This window comes from Botrytis fragariae, assembly GCF_013461495.1.
Source record: "Botrytis fragariae strain BVB16 chromosome Unknown tig00000161, whole genome shotgun sequence".
Classification (NCBI taxonomy): Eukaryota; Fungi; Ascomycota; class Leotiomycetes; order Helotiales; family Sclerotiniaceae; genus Botrytis; species Botrytis fragariae.
Window position 1 is genome coordinate 910,272 of NW_023500998.1, and position 25,670 is coordinate 935,941.

Here is a 25,670-nt window from a genome sequence, read left to right on the forward strand (position 1 = left end):
ACCAGATATTCAAGTTGCAGGGCAGAGCAAAATACTTTAACATGTGTGTTATGAGAGTAGATCAACTATTTCCTGGGGTCTGGTCTGGTCCGAGGGTTTTGAGAAGAAACCACAAGCAAACAGTGGCGGTTTTCTTTGGCAACTGTTCTGTATATGCATGTGGACACTGAAGCACTGACTCGATATCTATCGGCTCACTTGATGTCCGGCAGATAGTTATCATGTGTTCAAATCGTAATAACGCTTTCATCTCTTGATACCCTTATTCAGACATGATGATCACATCGCAGGGCTATGAGAGTTGACCAGTCTCAATATTCATTTAGAAAACATGGGATATTGTTGAAGATCTGACTTATGCTGGAGTCGATGAAATGGGACTTAGATTTGTTCAAGCGGATCAGATATTCGGAAGCATCCGAGATCAATGTGCTGTAATTGTGATAGTTGAGAACGTGCGTCTAGTTATCTAGACTTTCACGAGAATATGCGGGGTCGTATTATTGCTTTTGCCAACTTTGCGTGCGGTGTGAGGCACGTGGAATGATGGTATATCTGCCGGCATTGTAACGAAGATCAATGGCGATCCAACAGGGGAGAGTGATGATCTTTAAGATATCACCGAAGTCCTTATTGATAAATCTGGGAATAGTGTCAATTGCCCGATGCCATTGTTGACATTCGAGTAAGGTAAGACATATGAGCGAGCGAGCGAGCGAGCTAAAGAACCGTGGCATTTTACACGTGAGTAGCGGCACATGTCAATTATGAGTAGAGTAAACAATGTGGCCAAAACTTATGGCACACATCTTCCGGAGCTTTCGGGTTTTCATCCATATTCAATTCAATTCAATTCAGTTCGGTTCAATCTAATTCAATCGTTGGTTCAGTTGGTTGTGGAAATTTGCAGCGAGCGGTTTACTGTCAAACGGGAAATTGGAAATTAGAAGAAATCTGGCTCTGCAAGGAACGGAAAGGGACAACAATTCTTGACGAGTAGAAAGCTTTAGATGATTGTTCTGTAATTTGTTAGATACATTCTGCTTACTATTCTCGACTATTCTGACCAGGACTCCCCAGATGATCGAAGTTCGGAAACACCCAAAAGCCTCCTGATTGCGGATACTTTCATGTGGATTCACGATCCACTTAGTATTGTTAGGCTGTGAGGGTATGAGCATCCCCCTCTCCCTTCCCCCCCACTCCCCTGATTTCCCTCATAGAACCTCCCCGTCCCGCGTCTTTCGTTCCTGTCCCTTGTTCCTGAAAATTAATGATAGCCATTTTGATATCGACATCCAATAGACCTAGACGGAGTCGAATTCGTGTCTCATTCCGACTTCGCACGATGATATGCATCAAGTTGTACTATCATCATTGTACGATTCAGGGCGACATACAATCTCTCGTCTAACTGGTAGTAGTAACTTTTCGGAAGTCAATTTTGAGTTTTCTTGATCGACGGCGGTTTCGATCTTTACAACGTTATCGACGTTTAAACTTCACAACAACCACCACGCAAAAGAAAACTGATGTCGGTAGGTATTAGGTAGATTTTTGGATAAAGTCAAAATTGATGTAACGTAGGGTTACACCCAGATATTTATTTTATGGCTTCCATACTGCATGCAGCCACGCAGTCACACCCTTTTCTGTCTAAAACTCCTAGCGAGTCACTTTATCTCATATATTACTTAGCACCGATTACAGCTGACTCGAAACAAGTAGAGTCCCGGAAGAAGTTTGTGGTACAAGTGCCTGTGTGTCGTAATCGGCTATATGGACCGATTAGACACTAAGGCCAGCAGCCATCATCATCATTGTTAATTTCAGGATTCATCCTCAAACATTGCAGCTTTTAGCTCTATATTGACTCCCGAAGACATCTTTCATTGATTCGTTGTCTACGCTAGCATGATTTTCCGATATAACTCCACGAGTGATGATGATATACAACCCTTCGGTATCTACTTGGCAGAATCGACGCCACTCATTCCCCATACTTAATTGATATTAGTCTCGTACGCGAACTCGCTATGGGTATAAGCTAGACTACTCAAGTATAGCAAAGTCATGCCTTATGCGGCATCCTTCCGGAAGAAAGGCATATTGCTCGCCCGTAACCCGTCTTGCGGGAGATAAGATTTTCTATTGGTTTTCGAAAGGTCCCGAGCGGAAGGAAATTTGCTCGAGCACGCCAGCATGTCCCCACTTGCCAAATTTTCTCAGTGGACCACAACTACCTAGTAGGTCAATATTCCGTCAGGATCAGGACTACTCTGCATTGAGAACTGCAGTGCATGCCACAATCTGCCGAAATGTTCCAAGATGGTGAAGAGTTCTAATGAGCATCAGTTCCCGAGTCCCTTCAGAGTTGTTGAGGTTCATCGTAATATGTTTCGTGTCAGAGACTAAAATAATCGCCCCCCTGTGGTTCATTGATACCATATCAAGCTAGTGAAACCGTGCCCTGCGACAAGATGCACCCCAAATTTTAAGTTTAGCGGGATGAACTGCAAGCATAGTCTTCTCATATCGAGGGCCTTTCCCACTATCCACTGCTAGTGTCTTGTATAGTGGTTCGGCATCAGCAAAATGTACACTTAACTCACACTTAACTTACTCTTCTCAACAATGATTATCCCGATTCTCAACCTCTCGAGCTTTCTCTTCCTACATTGATCGACACTCTAGACAATGGAGAAGATGCAAGTTTGACAACATATGGTGAAAAGAAATTGCTATATGTAAAACCTATCCCGGTTCATGAACGTTGTTCATCCACGATACCCAAAGTCAACATGAGAGTCTTTGCTTGGCTATCCTTACTGTGCGCTGTGCTGCCAGTCAACCTCGTTGCCGCATCATTGTCAATAACTGACGTTGTTGAAGCTCTTCCTTCATGTGCTGTAAGTCATGGATATTCTTGAAACTTCTAATATAAACTGACATCGTATTAGCTCACTTGTCTTACCACAGCTCTTGCAAACTCGACTTGCTCCCCTACCGATCAACAATGTATTTGTACGAATGTTCCTCTAAATACAGAAGTTAACATTTGTGTAATGGAGGCATGCACTATTAAAGAAGCACTTAGTAAGTCACAACCAGTTACTACAACAATTCTAGTTCTGATGATTTCTAGGTACCAAAAATGTTACGTCTGTCGCCTGCAATGCACCAGTCAGGGACAAAAGGAATTTATATAATTGGATATCCAACTCATTCGTCATTGCTTCCTGGATAGCATTCCTTTTGAGAATTGCTTCAAGATTCACCTCTGATACTCAACTCTGGTGGGATGATTATGTTGCGACTTTTGTTATGGTCAGTATGGCATGATTGAATATGACAGAAACATAGCTGATTCCATTATAGATTGTTGGTTTACCACAAGCTGTTATCAACGTTCGAGGCCGTGAGTTTTCCTGCGATCAAGAAAACCCGTCATACATACTTACTGAGAAATAGTTACCGGCAACGGACTAGGAAAAGATATCTGGACATTGAATTTCACCAACATCAGTGACATGATACGTGTGAGTAGTGTTACAACTAGAACACACTTTACTATTTGAAACTGACCAATTGCAGTGGTTCTACGCAGCCGAAATCCTATATTTTGCCCAAGTCAACTTCATCAAAATCTCGATCCTTTTCTTCTTCCTTCGTCTCTTCCCCGAACGCAAGATACGTTGGACAATCTGGGGTACGATCATCACGAACCTTCTGATATTCATAATAATCGACTTATTGGCCGCTTTACAATGTCGCCCAATCAGCTTTTACTGGAAAAGATGGGATGGTGAACATTCTGGGCAGTGTCTGAATATTAACGCGCTGGCATTTTCAAGTGCGGGTATCAGTATTTTAATGGATATCTGGATGTTGATACTTCCTTTGACGCAACTTTACGATCTCAACTTGCATTGGAAAAAGAAGATTGGCGTCGCTGCTATGTTGAGTATTGGTATTATGTAAGTATAAGCTCTTTACTCATTGATACCGTGAAAGATCATGCTAACTATTTCCAGTGTGACAGTCGTCAGTATCCTGCGTCTACAATCCCTCATCGTCTTTGCAAACACTCAAAATCCCACATGTAATTCTCCCTGCTTCCCCTGTCCCAAACTCCAAAACTAATCTATCCATCAAGGGGACTACGTCCAACTAGGCTACTGGTGCACAATCGAGATCTGCACCGGAATCATCTGTTCCAGCATGCCCGCCATCCGCCTCCTCCTCGTCCGCATCTTCCCCCGCATCGCAGGCACCACGCACAATTCTTCCAACCACTCCAAATCGCTCGGCTACGATCCCAGCCGTCGCCGCTCCAGCGTTCCCAAACTCGCATCGCGAAACTCCTACATAAACGGAAGACGCGGCTCGCATGCGGCGAACCAGGGAATCACAATGATGAAAACATTTGATGTGACGTCGAGTCACAGAGGCATGGGCTTCGACAAAGAAATCGAAGAGGAAGATGGCACGGAATTGGTCAGTAGACAGGCAACCAGGAGTGAAGCAGGAACGGGGGATACGGAGCGCGGGTTAGAAAATACGCAGAGTTACGAGAGTAGGGAAGACGGAGAACATTTGAGTCCGCCGCACGACCAAGATGGTTCGCGGCTGAGCAGCGCGAGGAGTATAAATGAGGGCGTGTTGATGAGTCCCAGGAGCCCCGGTTGGGTTTAATGTATACCTACGTACTCTTGTATGTTTTTTAATGACCAAATGAATGAATATGTAAAATTGAAAGTTATGAGTGGAAAGATGCCGTGTTCCGAGATATCGAAATGAATGTGTAATCGTATGGGTATACGAAGTACTCGTCGACCCTACTAGACATAGGATTCGCTCACCGGGAGGTGATGTGACAAGATTCCAGATTCATCAGACCCGCACAATCCCGACGAAGTCATGAATACCTCCTCCAGACTTCTCGTCTCAGATTACTTGACTTATCATACCTACCCACCTACTCACCTACCAATCATCCTTCCAATTCTCTCTTCCCAAGGACAGAATCCCTATTTGTATTCCTTCCGCCCTTCAACTAACGATCTATACATACCACATCCCACAAGATCAATTCCAAAATTAAAATTACCTACTACAGTATCTACGCCGAACCTTTTACTTGCTACCTGCCTATCAAAACATCCAGTTCTGCCTCAAAGCCTACTTGCTTCCTGCCTATCAAAACACTCAGTTCTGTCTCAAAGCCATCAATCAGACATTTAAATTTCAAATAACACGAACACAATATCACACATATCATCAAAAATCAAAAACAAAAACAGATCAACCACAATACCCGAATCAAAATATGTGTTTCATATAATTTCTCTCTTCTTCTCCTCCTCTCCCTTCCATTTCCCGTCCTCTCTCCCCTACTCCCATTCATTCCATTCTCAACCACGCCACGCCATGCCACCCCGCGCCCCGCCCAGTCTACACATTCCCGGATCAAAAACGGTCCAAACATGCCACGCTCGCCTGCTCGCTTAATATTTGTATGTACCCTTCAATCCACCAATTCAATCCGATGCTATAAATTCTCAGTTTCGTACCAAGGAAATCCGAGTCATCAAGTCATAGTGTTATTCCGGTTCCTTCTTTTTCTTGCTTTCTTTTCCCTTCAAGGGAGTAAGTTCTCCTATAATCTCTTGCCTTCCACTTCCATCCATTTCTGCCACCCTCTAGTACAATCAAGATCTAAGACGCAGTCTTCGCGATGATCTCATACATACGGCGCAGACCCAAAGCCGTCGGTCCTTCCTCCCTTCCTTTCCTTCCCTTCCTTCCTTTCCCGTGATCTTCCCATCCATTCATATCACCACACCCATCCAAACATATTCCCTTCCAATTGATTCCAATTCAATAACGAAACTTAAAAGTATGTATCAAAATAATGATAAGTAAACATAAAAACACATGCCCCGCTCAAGGGCCCGACCCAACAAACAACCAACAAATGTATATAGACTGAACTCCCATCTCCAATCCCACCTTATCCTTTTAAATCCATATATAAACCTAGCCGCTAATGCCTATGCCCAATGACCCAAAAAGTCAAGAGAGTCGCCGTGTAAAAGCAGATGACTAAACAATTCCACTGTACCATCGCAGTTCTGTCCCCAAATAAAAGTATACTGAAAAAGTGAAGTGAATAAGAAAACATAGTTAAAAATGCTGTACATGGTGTTTGGGTAATCTATACACTGTGCTACCCGAGTTGAATTTGTCAAGTCGTATTGCTCGATAGACCATTTGTTATACCAATATAAGAAAGAGATTTTGGGTGACTTGGTCATACGGTTTCGAAGTCATCCTCAGATTCGTATACCGAGGGTGGTTCCAACGGACCGTACCTAGCTCTATATTGCTGTAATTCTCGCAGATCAGCTGCAAGACCTTCCATAACATCTGCCATTGGTGCACGTAATTGGTCGAGGTCGGAGATAGCTATTTGACCAAGCGCCAAATGACGCGTAGCGATTGCAGTAATGCATGTCTATGATAGTCAGTGGGAATACTATAACAGCGAATTGTTGGGAAAATTACCTCGATCCTTGAGACTTGATGAGTTAAGAAGTTTAGCAGGAAGCGATCAGTCACCTCTCCACCTCTATTTTTCATCTTCTCAAGCATTGCTGTTTCAGGAGGTTGCAAAGGTTCCCCACGGGGTTCCTCTAGAGTTGAGCACAACATCTCTAACCTTAGGCTGAGCTTCCAGATATCCCAAACATGAGCCGGATCAATGGTCAATTCCGAATCAGGAGCAAGAGTGGCAGGCTCCTCCGTAATGACGGCTGCCTCGCCTTCCAGTGATCTTTGGGAGTGGATTCGGCCAGCAAGTGAATGTGGATACATGAGGTAGATGTACTCGGGATTTTCTAATCCTTTGAGCTTTCTTTCTCCCATGTCTTTGACCTCAAAACCTTGGCTGCTTAGGGAGCGAAGCTCACGACGGATTGATTGACTGATAAGATCGCTGTCGAAAGCATCTTCTGAGCCGGTAGACCCAGAGCGGTCGCTTTCGCTATATGTCTCTAGACATCGCTGAATCTCAGAGATAAAATCAGCTGATACGGTGATTTGACCACCATCGGCAACGGCAGAAATACGAGCTGCTCGATTGACCATAGGTCCAAAATAGTCCATACGTCTCGTTACTGGATCATTCTCGCACACTGGTCGACCCCAATGAGCGCCCATCCTAACACTCAGACCCTTGAAGATCAGATTTTGATTGCTGTCGTAAACTTCGTGCCCCATGTGACTCGTTATAACTTCGGCAGGCCAATTGACTTCAAGTAATGCTGCTTGAACAGCGAAACACCAAAGGAGAGCAGATGTCGCGGTAGGGAACGATACCATGAAAGCATCTCCTTCCGTCTTGACCTCATAACCACCAATGATGCGCAATTGGCGGCGCATGACCTCATTATGAAGTCTGATTGCAGATCGCATGGCGTTGGGATATGTTTCCCAAAGTGCGGTAGAGCTCTTGATATCTGTGAAGACAATACCAATGTCACCCACAGGCGCTTGAACTTCTTGTTTTAGTCTTCGGAGCGATGAATCTTCGATATCATTGATCTTCTTCTTAGGCCTCTTCGAAGGAACATAGCCCTCGTCCATCATAATATTTGGGTTAAAAGATAGACTTTGAACCCGGTGCGGTCGAATTTGAGCACGCTTCTTCAGGTCGCTAACACCCATCATCATGACCATAATCTTTCCAGAAGCGCCGAAGGCGATGGCAAGATCTCGAAGCCTTTGTGCAGCTCTCATGAGGTCATGCTTTTCATACCGGGCGATATCAACCACAAGTTCAGGGGATAAATACTCCCAAAGCTCTCTTGAAGCAATTAGTACCATCTCGTCCTGCTCTTTGATAGTGACATGCGTCACATGAGGTGCAGCTTGAACGGCTGGCAGTAGATGGACATAGCCGAATGCACGGGAGACCTCGAGAACATCATTCAATTTTCCTTGCTTGGAGACCCACCCGCCCGCATCTCGGATGCGCTGTCTTTCATTTGGTTCGGCGGGGTCATGCTTCCGAGTTAGAATTCGATGACCGTCTTTTTCATGAATGAGCATGGCTTGAGCATCTCCAACATTTGCGACATAAAGCTCGGATTGTTGCAAGAACATGATGGTAGCTACACCACCAGAGGTAAGATCGTCTTGAGCGAGAACTGCGGGTGTAGTGGATCCTCTTTGCGAAAGCACTGCCCTCTCTTCATTACTCTGAGCTGCAGCAGTAGCTAAGTCTTTGTTGAGTGACAAGAAAGCCCGTCTAAGCGCGTCTTTGGGAGTCTCGTTATTGAGAGCGTTCAGTCGTTTCAATTCATCGCTAAAAATGTGACCGAAATTTTCATGAAGATATTTTGCAATTCTCGAACCTCTATTCGACGATATCGCACCATCAAACATTCCCAAAAGGGTTTCTGTCTCGGTAGAATTGAAGCGGGGTACAACCATATCGATAATAGATAAGTGTGAATCGTTCCCCAGACTGTCTGCCATTCCATAAGCCAACTGTCCTGCAAGAGAGCCCGAAGTACGAACTCTTCGGTCTTCAGTCTGATCAGGAATAGATGGAATAGTTAAAGTTACATCCATGAGGCCTAATATTCGCAGAGATTGTAATGCGCTGAAATCCGTAAGATCACGCCCATCTCGAGCACCCGCATTTCCCGGTAGCGAGGGTTTAATCTCTAGACGTTTATTCCCGGAAAGGTTGAGATATTTCAGGTTGGTGTTCCAATTCCAGTTCCAATCGTAGGGCCAATTCGAAACATTGTACTTCAATGAGTTACTACCACAATCTAGAACGGTCAAGCGATGCGCCTTTCCAAGTTCTGCAGGCAGGGTCTGGAATTTGTTGCCGTTGATATGCAAGACTTGAAGTAGACTGAATTCTTCAAAATCATCTGAAGGGAGAGAAGTGAGCTCGTTTCCAGATAGGTAAAGCTCAACCAATTGCGGCCAGCTCTTGATGGATCTCGATGGCATATCGTTGAGATCGTTGTAAGAAAGGTTTAGAACCCGCAGTTCGCTGAGAAGAGTGAGTTCATCGAAAACATCATCGTCAAGCCCATTATCAGCCAAGTGAAGATTTCTCAGTGAGCCAGCGAATGTGTTAACAAGTTTTGCGGATAATCCTGAATCCTTACGTATGTTTACCGGTGGTGGGTGATTAATTGTACTTGCGGAAGTACTTCTTGACACTACTGAAGTCTTGCGTCCTCCTTTACCGTAAACTGATACGACTGACCCTTTCCTAGCATCAGGAACTGGTGAGCTACCTACGCTGAGAAGCCCACTAGACGCCTGGCTTGGCCTTCTGTGTCCAAAGTCCAAAGGTCCGAGCTCTTCGAAGCTTGAGTTTTGCGAATTTGGATTAAGATTATTGTTGGCAGAACCAACGTCGCCAGGTGGCTGAGGAGGTCTTGAACCTGGTTTTGGAAAGTTCTCCAAAACGTTGGAAGAAACATTGAGGAATTCTAACTTGTTTGCCCACCAGATTTCCATGGGAAGTTTCTTGAGATTGTTTTGTCTTATATCAAGGTAACGAAGTTCTGTCAGGCACCCAAGCTCCGCTGGAAGACTACTCAATGAATTTCGGGCTATACTGAAATACTCCAGTTTGCGCAATTTGCCAATCTGTGCCGGTAAAGACACAAAGTGGTTTATGTCTAGTACGAGCTTATTAAGATTTGGCATCTTGTCGAAAGCAGCATCGGGGATTTGTGCCAGCTTTGCGTTCGAGAGATTGAGTGTTGTTAGGGTGGGAACGGAATTTTTGATTTCGAATTTTGTCACAGGATTCGAATTCAATCGAAGGATTCTGATATTAGCGAATTCACATTCGCAGACGGAGACTGAATTGTGATCGGCGGAAATTTGTTCAACTTTGGGAAGGGTTGCAACGATATCGATGCTTGAAAGTAAGTTGTATCGAATATCAACTTCTTTAAGGTTCACAAGTTTTCCAAAACTGTTGGGAAGTGAACCTTTGAGTCGATTGTTTGTGAAAACAAATCGTTCCAGAGCGGTAAGTTTACCAATCTCAATTGGGAGTTCCGATATTCCGTTAAAACTCATATCCATATCGGTCAAACTCACCATATTACAAAGAAATTCTGGGAATTCTTCTAAGAAATTCGATGAGAGATTCAAAGTCCTCATCGATCTGTAAATGCCAAAATATGAAGGCAAGCTTTTCAGTCGGTTGTTAGCGAACTTCAAACTAACAAGTCCTTGCAGTCTCGATAGCTCAGCGTGATCCAAATTTTCGATTCGATTGTTTGTAAGATCAAGCATTGTCACTCGACTGCCTCGAGTAAGACTGACTGGAAGCTTCCACGCTTCGTTGCTGCGAAATTTGATGTCTCTTAGGTTGACACACGACGAAATAAAGTCTTTGGGCACGTCCAGTGACAAGTTCCGCGATAGATCGAGCGATATCATTTCTGAAGTCTTAGAATACAATGCGATCGGAATAGTGATGAGGTTCCTCCCTGACAAGTCGACATGGCTGTATTTCTGACTCTTGGGGGCAAGCCCATTATCGTTGGAAACTGACGCATAACCTCCTTGCCTAGCCGGGAGGAAAGAGAATCTACAGAGATAACTGTTATCCTCCCTTCCTACATCTTCGATTCGATCTCCAGGCTCATATCCCGCTTGTTCTAAAAGTCGTCTTTGTATAACGAGCGGTCGTTCTCCAGGAGCAAGGATTCTTTGCAAATCATGTTTCCTCATTACAATCTGGTAGTTCTCCAGATTGTCAGCCTGGTAAGTCTTTTTGTTAAGCTGAGCTACCAGTTCCGTAACGGTAGTATTAAGCGCAGTCGACAATGTAGCGAAAGTTCCGTCTGCTTTGAATATTCTTATGCAATAAGGGCTCGCTTTTTCGTCTGCTTTTTGAGGAATACCAGCTTCGTCAATCTCTGGAAGTCGCGACATATTTTCATCATCGACTTTCTTGACAGCCCAGCTGTCTGGCGCATTCCACCCTAGGCCACCTGCACTTTCGGCATCTGCCGTACCCTCATCCTCGTGTCCATTTCCGTTAAAAATGTTGTTGTCGAGTGGTGTCAGAGGGGGCGGCTTTGTTAAGATGCCTTCCATATTCGATAAATTGGTATCAAGGTGGTGAATATTGTCCCCACCACGATCTGATGTATCGTATGTTTGGTCTGTATCCTCTGCGCGCCCTCGACCTTTTCGAAACGGTAGCTTGGGAAAGGTGCCTTGTCGTCCAGCCGGTGGGCGAGCACTGCCATTCGTATACTGGGTCGTAAGGTTGAGCTCTGATCCAGTGATGCTTCCATCTTGGCTATATTTCGCGAGATCCGGCGATTCATATATCCTACCTGCATCTTGCCGCGAGGTTCCATTTATCGGTGCCCGACTAGGTGCTGGTGTTTCTTTCAAGCGAGACGGTGTGTGGTCTTTGTCCTTGTGCCTCTTGAATCTACCGGTCAGATTTAGAAGACTCCTTTTCGTACTATTATTATTGTCTCTGGGTGAAGATGGAGCGTCGCCATTGCCGTTCTTGGTTGGTTGACTCCACGTACTCATGCCGCTTGGTGTTGGGCTCTTCGGTCGTTGAAGGTTAGGATTGGAAGCGTTGGCCGAAGCTGTGCCCATGGGATTGTTCCGGTCCTTGAAGCGATTACCGAATGCAGATTCCTCTCTACTTATAGTCGGTCGCAAGGATCTAGTGTCATCATTGCTTCGATTACGTAGATGATGCCCGGGAAGATGATGAGATTTAGAAGACGATGAGGTCTTGGGTGGCTTATCCGAACTATCGTTTATGTAGCGTTCCCTATCGGGGCCGGAAAGGTTCTCTCGCACAGGAGCTTCTCCATACAGAGATATGTCCTATATATCCTCGTTAGCTTCATGTGCATATTAAACACTTCAATGCATTGAATAAGGGTCGTTATTGCCATATCATTCTCAACAACGGATTGAGAGTCTGTAGAGAAATAAGAGCGAATTGACGAAGCGTATGATTTCATCTCAGAAGCATCGAAAAAAGAAGAAATCGTGTCGAGAAGTGAAAGGCATGAATTGAAGATTACTAGTGAAGATCGAATTTACTGACCTGGGAATTCTGATATAAAAATGGAACTACTTCGCTAGATGGTACGGGTGTTCTAGGTCGGGATCCACCTGCTGGGGATGCATCTCTATAATGTCCGTGGTCTGTGGCAGATGAATGATTTCTGTCTCGATGACTTCGCGCAAATGAATGCGATCGTGCCTCCTTTCCTTGCTGCGATGGAAGGCTCGTATCGGAACTTGTAGGGTCCTCGCCAAAGAAACTGGTTAACTTTTTGTGCAGTCCACCTACCGCTCTACTGACACTGCCTTTTGATCCAGTGCTACTTGCTGTCGTTATGCTCGCAACAGATGGTCTTCTCTCATCGCCGTCGCCAAACAATGCATCTGCAGGTGAATCGCTCGCATTGGTATTTCCCGTTACTGCAGTCCCAGGTCTTGCAACCGGCGACAACTGTGAAGCTTGCGACAATGCATCGCTCGAATCATTATAGAAACTAGTAAAGCCATTTGGTGAACCGGTTGCGCTGCCGCCATTAGACATCCAAGGAGCAATTTGATTTGAAGAGCCTATCGCTGTTGGTGGATTATGATGAATCTGAGGAATGCGCCCGCCAGAGGTTTCGAGGACTGCGAGATCACGTCGATAATTGCCGAAGTCGGCCATTCTTTGCTCCCGTGGGGATACATTAGGAGAAATAGATGAAGATGGAGATATTGTATTTCGAGGTCCGGCAGACGTCGGCGAAACTGGAGCATCAATTTCTACCCTACTGCCAGGTCGAATGCACGAAGCCGTTAGTTATGGAACAGGTTCAAAGCTTTGTTCCAGAGCTGCTAATGAAGGGGATTTGGAATGAAAAGAACCCATGTGAGACAACTATCAAAGACCCCGAAAAAGAAAGAAAATAATATGAATAAATAAACCATGATTTCTTTTTTCCCTATAAACTATCAATTTTTCTGCTTACCTTGATCTATCCGTCTTCACCTGCATTGGAGCTCCTCTCTTCATTGATGAACCCTGGAAGTAGCCAGGGCCTTTTATCGTATCAGTAGATTTCCAACTTCCAGTGCTCGAGCTCGTAGCAGAGCTATTACGATATGAACCATCTTTTCTGGTCATATTTGACCAGGTATATAAGTTAAAAATTGTCCATTCGCGAAGAAATTATTAGAACGATGTTGCGATGCAAAGTGGAGGGGAATATTTGTGTGCTTCTTTTTGGAGGGGTTATTGAGGGTTGAGGTGAGGTATAAGTGCGGGTGGTGTAAGTAAGTAGGTATGTGGGTGGATGTATGGTGTATGGGTGTAAATATAAGTCTGAGTGGTAACGGGGGAGATAGATGTGAGATGCTATTCTTGTGGATTATTTCTAACTAATATTTTCGTGAACGTAAACGTAAACGTGAACGAGTGAGGAGATTGAGGAAGAGATTGGAGAGGAGAGGAGGAGATCGATGGTAGATAGGTAGGAGGTTGGAGGTTGGAACTTGGTGGTGGTGGTGGTGGTGGTGGTGGTGGTGGGATGGATGATGGATGATGGATGATAGGATTTGCTCTTATGCTCGTTCGGTGTTCTAACAGCCAATATGTCATGGCGGATTTGTACAATCTAGAGTAGTAGTAGAGCATGGGGTCGAGGTGTTTAAACCTATTAGGTCGTTAACTTGAGGTACTTTGCTTTGCCCGCAGCCCCACAGCCCTAGTTTTTTTTTCTTCGTAGGAAGTGTACTTTGTTCATTGAAGCATACTGCCCGTGAGCAGGTAGAAGCAGGTAGGTAGGTGGGTAGGTAGACAGCTACCACGATATATACCTAGAACTCCTCACAATGCGAAATATGAAATCAGCAACATACCAGCAATCACAGTAATGATAACAACAGCAACCCAAACACAAAGCACAAACCCAGAAACAAGAAACATCAAACAAGAGCTGAATCAGGATTAGGATCAGATATATGCTGATGAGATGAAATGTGTAAATTGGGAATCAAGGTCGATTGAAGTTAATTCTACGGGATGATGGATACCTAGTGGTAGGTGTGTTTGCTGTTTGCCTGCTTAATACCAAGACGATGATGTTGATTATGATTACCTATTATCAGGATTGCAACAAAATATAGAATAGTTGACGAATGTCGTATCAATCACTCTAGTAAATGTTGATAGGAATATTTCAACATACTGTACGCCAAAATGAACTAGATAGATGGGCGTCGATACATCTGCCTTGAGTAGTCTAGCAGTCTAAATGATACAAGCCATATAAAATGTATCTATTAATGCCTTCTTGTTGATTGTCCTTTGCGCTGATGTTGACGGCGTGAACAGAACAGAACAGAACAGAAAAGAACTCGAGGAAGAAAGCCAGCCTGCCCGCTGATTCTATAATCCATCTCATTCAATATTCAGATCGGAATAACTCACACAGTAGTATAAATGATTCTTTGTTGTGTCCGGAGCTTAAGCTTGCGGAAAGCTATTCTAGTGAGCTTCGATATTTTGGCCACTTGATCTGTGTCTATTGTATCCTTTGTAAAATTACAACCAAACACATGGAATTCTTAAGAACGGAATACGGTGCACGATTGAGAGGAATTTCGGGTCGGTTTGATTGGCGCTTAATCGTCTTCTTCTTTCCTTCAATCACATAGTAATTAAACCGTGCTGCATGGAATAAGCAAATCTGCAAATCTGATCACACTGCTCTTCTTCACATGGATCAATCCTTATTCATCAATCATCACAGCGCTTGTCAAAGCTATAAGAAAAAGTATATTATTGATTCAAAGGGATCTTAGGTAGGCAAATGGGTGTAGATGAAATTCTTGGCTTCGCTTCAAAATTTGAAATTTGGGTAGATCGGGGCAGTTTGATGACCGGGAGGCAAACACACTTTCGGGAATCGGAAGAGTGATTCAGAGGCAGGGCTTCAAGAGTAGGTGTCTGATTGTTTGTATTGCATCGCATCGCATCACATCACATAATTGGTGATATGCATAACTTGATCGGGAGGATGGTACTGTACACGAAGATCGATAGTCGTGTACACTCTAGATTCAGTAGTGGAGATCTCATTCAGACAGCTATCAAGAACGCTACACATAAGTAAAGTATAACTTGCCATTGTAGTTGAATAAACATCTAACTTTCACTCAGTCTGGTACATGAAGAATCAATGGACCCATGCACAAAGTCCCATCAACAGGCGAACAGATGAAGGGGCTCGGGTATCATAGCAGCTTGCGATTGCGGGCGCTGTAATTCCATCTCCCTTTCTTTGAAACGATCAATGACATCTAAAGTCGAATGGTCTTAGACTTTCAAGATCGAAATTCCGAGATATATGATCCAACGATTATTTCAAACCTTTCTTCAAATCCTACAAGAACAAAGAATGATTACTGAACATTAAGGGAGGTAGATTCCGGTCTCAAGTTACTTGAACTTGGCGTGTGTGTGTTGGTGATAGCCATGGCAGATATCTGTGTTGTAATAGCAGTGGTCATTGTAGTCACCATCGCTGCGGTCGCATTGGATGATTCCAAGCTTATATATAGCCTGATACATACCACCAGCAGTTCTTTTGATAGCTAGACCTTACCTGTTTCATCGTAGGAAGAAAAACACCATGGCCTTTCCATCTTGTTCTAAGCCACTCTAATTTGAGTGATAAACATACGTAAGTCGACAAGTATTAGATTGAATATGCGTATACGACAAAAAGACTGGAATCTTATTGAGGTGTTTCGTCTGCTCCGTACAACAAACATAATTAGAACAATCTCATCTCTCTACTCGTAAGGGGACATAAGATCTTTTGAGACCCGATTAATACCCGATCGTTAGTCAGCACAGTGACACAAAGCACGTGACTGTGACAATCAAGTTTCATCACGGTCTAATGTGAAATGTAACTGCAGAGCGGGGCTAATCCTTGTCTATCCGATCATCGGCAAAAAAAAATACCCCATAGAATGCTGATTCTATAGGTATGCGGAAATCAAGCTTAAGCTTTAGCCTACCTAGTACATAGAGAGAAGTAAATAAATCCCTCCTCCAATTCTCTTCTAGACCACGAGATAGGTCTTGGGTCCCGAGTACAACTCCAAACTTACTTCCTCGACAACATAACTCGCAGAGATCGAGTTTGGTTTGAGGTGGATATTTTCCCCTCCTACACGCATGGAATCGTCGGTATGCTGCGATCATTTTCGCAAAATGCTACCAAGGTGACAAATTTGACATGTGCAGCTGGGCGTTTACAGCAATGCTCGAAGATACATATACCGCCATGGAGACCTGCATCACCACTAGATGAGTATGAATATGAAGCTTCTATCTGAACTTTCGTATGTTTTTGCTGACCATGCCAGATGGGTAGCAAAAGATGCAAGACCTATTAGTCTGCGCCAACTTATGGTCTTCGGACGATCGTTGACAGAAGCACGGCTTGTAAGCTCTGCGAATTATGTGCGAACAGAGCTTCCTACCAGGTGAATAGAAATTCTTTCTACTGCTTCTATAGCTTTGATTGACAAGGATAGATTAGCACATCGTATACGAGACATGCAAACGCTCCCCTATGTCGTCGTCACCAATCCGCATATGAGTCAGGTCTACGAGTTATACTACAAAGCATTTGAGAGCTTGCGAAGAGTGCGCGAAATCAAGACCCTGGATGACAACGACAAGCTATGCAAAGTCATTAGCAGTACCCTACAAGAGCATCTTACCGTGATCCCAAAGCTAGCAATGGGTGTGTTGGAATGCCGAGATTTAATGAATCCTTCAGATATGGACAAATTTATGAACACAATTTTGCGATCGAGAATATCGCGACGAGTTATTGCAGAGCAACACCTAGCTTTAACCGAGACCTTCCATTCACATTGGCATTTTCCTGATGGGAAACCAGCGGAGTCGGAGTTTGTGGGCGAAGTCTTCTTAAGGTGCAATGCAAAGGAGGTGGTCGAACGAGTGGGCAGTGAAGTTCAAGCCTTAATGTCAGCTACCTATGGCCCCTCCACTATCATGCCTGAAATACGGCTTGCTGGTCATGTCGAAGCTACATTTCCATACATTCTAAGCCATCTAGAATACATAATCGGTGAACTACTACGAAATTCCGTGCAAGCAGTCGTCGAAAAACAGAGAAACGGCCGAAACAAAAACCAACCACCTCCTCCTATCGACATAACAGTCTGCGAAGCGCCCCAGCATGTGATAATCCGAGTATCAGATCAAGGAGGTGGTATACCTCGAGATATCCTTCCATACCTCTGGGCATTTAGTAAAGGACCCCGCAGTAATCAACGTCTCGAAAACCTCACGCAGGTACCAAAAATGGCCGCTACCATGCAAGAACTGCGCGTAACAGACGAAGCGCCCGGGTCGCAAGGAAACGCAGGAGCAGCAGCGACGGCAGCGACGGCAGCAACTGTAGGAAACGTAGGCCCTAGCTCTACAGCGCATGAAACATCCCTGTCTTCACTGACCAGCCGACCTCCCAATCTCCGTCTGGGTATGGGTTTACCATTAAGTCGAGTCTACGCCGAATACTGGGCTGGGAGCTTAGAGCTACATAGTTTAGAGGGATACGGCTGCGATGCATTTTTACAGATTTCAAAACTGGGGAACAAGAATGAACAGTTGTCAATGAGGGCTAGTATGGATGCTATATAGTAAGACATAATTTTTTGAATATACCCGAAATGGTTTTCTTTGCATGCGATGATGAATATCATTAAAGCCGACTTACACTTTTTTCTCAGCTTCATCTAGGCGTTCAAGTTCATGAGTTTGCGATGGCCACAATGTACAGTTGGTCAGACGATTTAGGTCAGAGGGTGATACACGATACAAGGGACGAATCATGAAGAGTAGTAGAAAGTGTAGTGAACAAATTATCATGAAGAAGCATGAATTACATCGTGGCTAAAACTAGTGGAAATAGAAGCCTCTCATAGGAAGCTATTTAGAATTAAGAAGCCTTCTGAACGTTAACTGTCGAAGAAAAAAGAAAAACCACATGTTGCAGAACGACCAGTTTTGCAACTCTCTCAGCATCACCTGCTATCATATCATCCATACTCGGGTGCCCCCGATACATCCTCACAATCCAATTTTAGATTAGAACATACTCCCCCGAGCAAGCCTTATTTAACGACGGCCGTGACTGCGAGTTGCGGCACTGCCTTGCATTTGTTCAAGTTCCTGTTCTAGGGACTTGATGGCAGCATGTGTACTCTCCAAATCCTTGTTCAAACGATCACGCTCACTGATGAGCTTCTGCTCCCATTGTCTGAAACGGTGCTCCTCAATCTTAACCTGCTCAGTGAAACGCTTTCTTAAGCTCTCTTCCTCTTCCTTGAACTTGGGGTTATCAAGCTTCCTAGGTCTAGCTTCCCCGAATTTGCGAGTCTCCATTTGTTGGGCGCGGTAAGCCTCGTAGTGTGCTTCTTCGGTAGTGTGGATGAGATCGAGCATGTGTGTTCGGATGAGAATGGATCTCAACTTCTTGAAATCGCAGTGGTCTTCGTTCTCGACTTCAGCAACACCCCATGCGTATTGACGACCCTTTACGATACGTCCATCACTAGTCTTGACATCTTTCTCTGAGCCAATGACTGCAAATGGCATAGCAGCCATCAAACTTCGTGCATGTTGAGCAGCAGCCTCGTCATCTTCCTCGATAGGTGGTGTGTAGATCTTGATGCCTTGTGCTTCAATGACAGCTTGGATCTACAGAAAATACGTTAGCTTCGACAATGATATTGATGTACTGAAATATACTATACCTTTTGCTTATAACGGGCCAAATCAGCCGGGCTTAAGGTATCAGCCTTAGCAACTACTGGAATCAAGTTTACTCTTGAACTGAGTCTCTTCATGACCTCAATGTCGAGGGGCTTCAGAGTGTGGCCAGTAGGTCGGATGAAGTACAAGCAAGCGTGTACACGTAAATCGATCTTATCAATACGGCGAGGCTGTTGCTCTTGCAACATATATGATTCATGTTGATCGTCCAAAAACTCAATAATTGGCATCCAGGAGTCGCGATTGTTGACATAATCTCCAAAACCAGGTGTATCAATAACAGTCAAACGAACTAAGATAATGTCAACAATGGCCAATTAATCGTCTCAAGTAGACTGTATGTATTGGATTCCATACCCTTGAAGAATTTCTCTTCTAATTCAGCCTTTGTGATTTCAATCTCAACAGTTTTATCCACTTGCTTTGCGTGTCTGCGTTTGTGATCGGCATAGTTTTTGATTGTGGTAGAGAAAAGGGTATTAATGAAGGTTGTTTTTCCAAGTCCAGATTCGCCAGCAACCTACAAGAGGCGATTAGTATAAAGTTATTGAAAGGTCTGAAAGCAGAATAGAGAATCACATACCATAATAGTGAAGGCAGCACCTCTCTTTGCGACAATCTTGTGTCTTTGATTTGGTAAATTCGCAATTCCGATGGGGGAAGCGCTTTCGGCGGTAGGTGGTGCCATGGTGATTATTATTTACTGAATTCGAAGATTGCAAAGGTTCTTGAAGAAGAAGAAATAGATGGAAACTGTGTTGTGATGCCTTTGAAAATAGATTGTTTTCCGATATTGCTGTCGGTGGGTTTGTGGTTGAACGAACGGTCTGGTACTCAGGAGAATAATAATCGTATCGCTGGGGTGAAATTCGAAGTACAAGCTGCCCCTGGGAATTGACTGATTCCTTATTTCGGCTAGAGAACCCCCAAAGGCCAAAAGCCACTAGAGATGCTAACAGTTGTTGGTTAGCTTACATTGAATTGCAGATCGGATTATCTTTTCGGATTAATTAGTTGAAAAAAATCCAAATCCATGCAATGCGATAAGATTTTGAAGCTCAGAAATTCATCTCAAAATATTAATATGCCATTAAATCGGTAACAATGAAGACGGAGTTTAAGGTAAGTTCCATTTCTTAACTTCTTGATATATCTAGACAAAATTGTCACTTACTAAATACTCAATTAGTTCTCCAATCTCTTAGGGACTGTTTACAGCCAAGGAAACCTTCTCTTCAGCCCAGATGGATCCTGTCTATTTTCTCCAGTAGGAAATAGAGTCACAGTTTTTGATTTAGTAAAGTAGGTTATGTCCTCTCAGGTGAATGTTGATATACTAATATGTTCTCAGTAATAAGTCGCATACACTTCCATTCGCACATCGAAAGAATATAGCAAGATTGGGACTTGCGCCTCGAGGAAACTTGTTACTTTCAGTTGATGAAGATGGCCGCGCGATATTGACCAATGTACCGAGACGGATTGTCCTTCACCACTTTTCTTTCAAGTCAGCTGTATCCGCCATATCATTTTCGCCATCTGGACGCCATTTTGCTGTGGGAGTTGGTCGAATGATCGAAGTATGGCATACACCCTCAACACCGGACACAAATTCAGAGGGGGAGTTAGAGTTTGCGCCATTCGTTAGGCACAGAGTATATACTGGTCACTATGATACTGTTCAAAGCATCGAATGGTCGAGTGATTCTCGTTTTTTCCTTAGTGCAGCGAAAGATTTGACAGCCCGGATATGGAGTTTGGATCCAGAAGAAACCTTTATACCTACTACATTGGCGGGCCACAGAGAAGGTGTTATGGGCGCATGGTTTTCGAAAGATCAGGAGACTATTTACACTTGTAGCAAGGATGGAGCAGTATTTCAATGGGCGTATATACGGAACCCCAATGCCCCTGAGCCAGAGGATGAGGATGAGGATGAGGATATGGAAAATCCAGATGACGACTCGCACATGCAATGGAGAATTACGGAGCGACATTACTTCTTACAGAACAACGCTAAGGTCAATTGTGTTGCATACCACGCCGAAACGAATCTTTTGGTTGCCGGATTCTCGAATGGTGTATTTGGACTCTACGAAATGCCAGAATTCAATATGATCCATACCTTAAGTATCTCACAAAACGATATTGACTTCGTCACAATTAACAAGTCTGGAGAATGGCTTGCATTTGGAGCCTCAAAGCTGGGGCAACTTTTAGTTTGGGAATGGCAGTCAGAATCATATATCTTGAAGCAACAAGGCCATTTCGATTCAATGAATTCTTTAGTTTACTCCCCAGACGGACAAAAGATTATTACTACTGCAGACGACGGAAAGATAAAAGTCTGGGATGTGAATACTGGTTTCTGTATAGTCACCTTTACAGAACATACCAGTGGAGTTACGGCTTGTGAATTTGCGAAGAGGGGAAATGTTCTTTTCACATCAAGTCTTGACGGGTCGATAAGAGCATGGGATCTGATAAGATATCGAAATTTCCGCACTTTCACAGCGCCCACTAGACTTTCATTCTCATCCTTAGCAGTCGATCCTAGTGGCGAAGTCGTTTGCGCAGGATCTTTAGATTCTTTTGATATCCATATTTGGTCTGTACAGACTGGCCAATTACTAGACCGATTATCAGGTCACGAAGGACCTGTATCATCACTGGCTTTTGCGCCAAATGGAGGTGTAGTAGTCAGTGGAAGTTGGGATCACACAGTTAGAATCTGGTCTATCTTTGACCGTACACAAACGAGCGAACCGCTGCAACTTCAAGCGGATGTATTGGACGTTGCATTCCGTCCTGATTCGTTACAGCTTGCTGTCTCAACCCTGGATGGACAGTTGACATTCTGGTCTGTTTCAGAAGCTGAACAACAATCGGGTGTTGATGGCCGAAGGGACGTTTCAGGTGGTCGAAAAATAACCGATCGAAGAACCGCCGCTAATGCTGCGGGTAACAAAAGTTTCGGCTCCCTTAGATATAGCGCAGATGGATCCTGTGTTCTTGCAGGGGGTAACAGCAAGTACATATGTTTGTATTCGGTAGACTCCCTTGTCTTATTAAAGCGATTCACCGTCAGCGTTAACCTATCCCTATCCGGAACGCAAGAATTCCTCAACAGCAAACTTTTGACCGAAGGTGGACCAGCCGGTCTTATCGATGAACAAGGCGAAGCCTCCGATCTCGAAGACCGCATCGATCGAACTCTCCCTGGATCAACCCGCGGGGGAGATCCTTCTGCCCGCAAAAGACTTCCCGAAGTCCGCGTTGCTGGCGTGGCTTTCTCTCCAACAGGAAGATCCTTCTGCGCAGCCTCAACAGAAGGTCTCCTCATCTACAGTCTCGACACCATGCCCCTCTTCGATCCCATCGATCTCGATCTCGCTGTCACCCCCTCCTCCACCCTCCACGTCCTCAACATCGAAAAAGACTACCTCAAAGCCCTCGTCATGGCATTCCGTCTCAATGAAGCTCCGCTCCTCCGTCAAGTCTTCGAAGGTATCCCGCACCCCAATATCGCGCTCGTGGTCGCTGAATTACCAGTTGTTTATATTCCTCGTCTGTTGCGTTTCGTAGCTATGCAAACGGAGGAATCCCCTCATCTGGAATTCTGTCTTCTCTGGGTCCAAGCAATACTCGTTTCGCATGGTCAATGGGTAGGCGACAACAGAATTCTAGTAGATTCAGAGCTGAGGATTGTGGGGAGAGCAGTAGGCAGAATTAGAGACGACTTAAGGAGGTTGGCGGATGAAAATGTCTATATGATTGATTATCTACTCAATCAACCGATCGAAAAGGGAATCGAGGGTGCAGATGCAGGAGAAAGGGATGTAGTGGTAAAAGATGTGGACATTAATGATGATGATGATGAGGCGGAATGGATTGGTCTAGATTAGGTTGTATCATATTATATGGAAGGAAAAGAAATTTAAGCTGGTTTTTGTACTCATTTATTGGAAGATTTGTTGTGTGTGTTATCGTTGTTGTTGTCGTTATTGCCTCCGGGGTTTGAATATTGTTGTGCATTCGTTCGTCAATTATCAAGATGCACACTCTGCGCTTTAACCTCAAGGTCTCATCAAAAGCTACGCTGCAAATAGAGTTACATCTCCATCAAAATATACACCCCCGTCCAATGCAAATTCTTCTCCGCCAGAAGAAATTGTCATCATCAAGAAATCATCAAATTGCTCTTTCTCTTCCCTCACGTTCCAATTGCACGGGAAGTTTCATATCATGTAAACTCATAGTTCATTGTATTTAATATTCCGTAAGCATTAATACGTATACGTATATGTATGTCTATCATAAAGTGTGGGTGGGTATCATCTAATGCGTATACCAAAAGTGATCTGCGAAGCAGATAGGGGTATCCAGAATGCGGGGTGTTGTATAGGTATTCAATGCATCCGTTATGCTATAATCAAAATGCCAGCCCGTCCATATCCAAAATAAAAATGCCTCATAGGCAAAGGCTCTCCATACTCATTGCGATTGTGTGATGCAGAAAGGCGGCCGATCCTAATTCGATAAACGAGAAATATGCTAATATCTGGTACGTCGGTAGACATTCGCATACAAACCGGCACACTAAACTGTACCCAAGCGATGATGTTTCCAAATATCAACCTCGACACTCTCGTTGCCTTTCTCTGAGCCAGCGATTTTCTCCAGTAAGCGCCAATCACATGTCTCTATCCAATCACGTTTACCATTTGATCTCGTAAGCTGAAGGGCGCCAATTTGCTTCATAAAAGCGATTGTTTGATCTATTCTGCCATGTTCAACGAGCGCAATCTTGCGGACTCTTTTTCCAGTTTTGGGACAGCGTTTTGGGAGGACTTTGCGGGTCAGAGGAAGTAAGGAGGTGATGTAGGTTGCGCCGTGGGATTGGAGGAGGTCGATTAGCCAGAGGTGGGAGGAGATGCAAGGGGAAAGTATGAATATTGCGTTATGGAAAGCACAGTTCGTTGTTTGTTTGCATTGGCCAGTGCCGGTAAAGATGGTTTTGGTAAGAGGATCAGGAGACTTTGATTTCTGTAGAGATCTTAATTGCTCTAGGGACAATCGACGGGATCTATGGGTGAGTCTAGTCGGTGTCTTTTGAGGGACGTCGATATTTTCCGAGCCTATTGGCGGGATTTGTTGTGGTAGTGACTGCTTAACATTTAGGGAAGACATAGCAGAATCAGACAAAACGAGAGGTCTTGGTTTTCTTGTTGGTGGAGGCGAAATCAGTTGTGTTGACTTGGTTGATCGCGCGACCGATGGAACTGGGATAGTCTGGGTGCCGTGATCTTTGGTAAAGGACCGTCTTGGTTGAATGACACTAGGCATAATAATTCCTGTTTCACCCCGCCTCCGAATAGGTACTAAATTCTTGACATCAAACTTAGCCTTTACCTCCAGATCCCGAGGGAAACTCGTGTGAACTGCTGTGACTAAAATATCAACTGGAATCTGGAACCCGAAGTCTTTATGGATGATGCGAGTAAGCCATTTCCCTTGAGAGCTCTGAAGTCTCGAGTATATCTGCCCAAGGCGGTCCCAGGTGTCTCTATCACTGGGATCTGCAAGAGATTTTATAGTAGCTGAGGACCCTTCGTTCTGAGCAGCAATGGTAATTAGGGTATCCTCGACCTCTTGCACAGTGACCTTCGTATGTCCAAAAACCGTCTCCTATGAAAGCATTTTAGTAAAGTTGCTATGTGAGTGTGTGCATCATATGAAGAAGCCCCTGATTATACTTTATTCAAGCGAAATGCGAGTGATTCATGGGTATCTTCAAGAGATTAGTTTCCCCCCTGAACTAATAAACTGACCTGATTCGTATCTCGTCCTATATGCTTCATGATACATTGTACACGATAGCCTATATCATTTCTAACTAAATCGTCGCGACCAGCCTTGGGATTCCACACAGGTATCAATGTCCCATCTCCCTCTTCGAGCTTTTTGAATGTGGCACGTTGTTCGACCGTCATATAAAAATACCTAGCAAGAAAGCGTTCGAAGGCTACTTTGTGGATATCGTAGTCTCGATCATCCAGAACCTCTGGTTTGAGAGTAAACAAAACCGAGGGGTCGTCTTTATGCATAGCATCCAAGGTATCGCGATGGAGTTTGAACCAACGAATCCAAGCATCACTCACCTTCTCCTTCAGAATGTTGGGAAGCAATGGGGGAAATCTGCAGATCAAGCCCTCGAGTTCGTCTAGAAGTTTACATACTTTGTAGAATGGTAAATTTTTCATTGTAAGAAAGTATGTTCAGCACAAGCAGGTGGGATAAGATGTGCTGTGATGATGAGTGAGGAGATGAATAAGATGAAGCACAGGATGGATACGTAAATCTGCTCATATTGTGTGAGAGAGTATGGTTGCAGATATAGAAAAATGGATGTGCAGTGATGTCTCTTTGTTATACACTAATTCAAGTCGCGTCGAAACTTTGCTGTAGCAGAAAGTACACTAGGAGACACGAAAACAGCTCGAGATCTCGTGACCTTGGTGCTTCCAGTCGGAGTTTATAACTTCCGACTTGATGATTTGAACTTTACTTGCTGCTTTGATCTCGAATTTCCCCTTTCTCTCGAAAAGGGCTAGACTGGCTGGACCTGTCTGAATTCAATTAAGAGTTCATCCCATTTGTTTGTTTCTTCATTCTTCATCCACTCTATCAATGCCATCTACACAAAACTTCAGGGTTGTTCCACACCCATCAATCCCCAGAATTTACGGGGATA

The 25,670-nt window shown here is 44.2% G+C and overlaps 6 protein-coding genes across 6 annotated transcripts; 3 read left to right on the top strand and 3 right to left on the bottom strand.

The window, feature by feature from the left end:
• Window positions 1–2,801: 2,801 nt before the first annotated feature.
• Bfra_009447 (putative cfem domain-containing protein) lies at window positions 2,802–4,695 on the top strand (the record flags this gene model as incomplete). The annotated part of the gene is made up of 8 exons (XM_037339789.1): window positions 2,802–2,909; window positions 2,961–3,096; window positions 3,146–3,327; window positions 3,379–3,418; window positions 3,472–3,539; window positions 3,595–3,977; window positions 4,035–4,102; window positions 4,157–4,695. The coding sequence occupies 8 exons, from the start codon at window positions 2,802–2,804 to the stop codon at window positions 4,693–4,695; spliced, it is 1,524 nt and encodes a 507-aa protein (XP_037189839.1).
• Window positions 4,696–6,313: 1,618 nt separating this feature from the next.
• Bfra_009448 (putative adenylate cyclase protein) lies at window positions 6,314–13,219 on the bottom strand (the record flags this gene model as incomplete). Its single annotated transcript, XM_037339790.1, has 4 exons — window positions 6,314–6,517; window positions 6,568–11,910; window positions 12,137–12,863; window positions 13,065–13,219. The coding sequence occupies 4 exons, from the start codon at window positions 13,217–13,219 to the stop codon at window positions 6,314–6,316; spliced, it is 6,429 nt and encodes a 2,142-aa protein (XP_037189840.1).
• A 3,077-nt stretch (window positions 13,220–16,296) lies between these two features.
• On the top strand, window positions 16,297–17,782 carry Bfra_009449 (putative pyruvate dehydrogenase kinase protein; the record flags this gene model as incomplete). Its single annotated transcript, XM_037339791.1, has 3 exons — window positions 16,297–16,418; window positions 16,474–16,593; window positions 16,645–17,782. 3 exons carry the CDS (start codon window positions 16,297–16,299, stop codon window positions 17,780–17,782), a joined length of 1,380 nt encoding a protein of 459 aa, XP_037189841.1.
• Window positions 17,783–18,259: 477 nt separating this feature from the next.
• Bfra_009450 (putative cell division control protein 12 protein) lies at window positions 18,260–19,604 on the bottom strand (the record flags this gene model as incomplete). Its single annotated transcript, XM_037339792.1, has 4 exons — window positions 18,260–18,841; window positions 18,898–19,208; window positions 19,274–19,436; window positions 19,500–19,604. The coding sequence occupies 4 exons, from the start codon at window positions 19,602–19,604 to the stop codon at window positions 18,260–18,262; spliced, it is 1,161 nt and encodes a 386-aa protein (XP_037189842.1).
• A 416-nt stretch (window positions 19,605–20,020) lies between these two features.
• Bfra_009451 (putative periodic tryptophan protein 2 protein) lies at window positions 20,021–22,821 on the top strand (the record flags this gene model as incomplete). The annotated part of the gene is made up of 3 exons (XM_037339793.1): window positions 20,021–20,038; window positions 20,106–20,218; window positions 20,268–22,821. 3 exons carry the CDS (start codon window positions 20,021–20,023, stop codon window positions 22,819–22,821), a joined length of 2,685 nt encoding a protein of 894 aa, XP_037189843.1.
• Window positions 22,822–23,515: 694 nt separating this feature from the next.
• Bfra_009452 (putative atp dependent dna ligase domain protein) lies at window positions 23,516–25,179 on the bottom strand (the record flags this gene model as incomplete). The annotated part of the gene is made up of 2 exons (XM_037339794.1): window positions 23,516–24,604; window positions 24,748–25,179. 2 exons carry the CDS (start codon window positions 25,177–25,179, stop codon window positions 23,516–23,518), a joined length of 1,521 nt encoding a protein of 506 aa, XP_037189844.1.
• Between the last annotated feature and the right edge of the window lie 491 nt (window positions 25,180–25,670).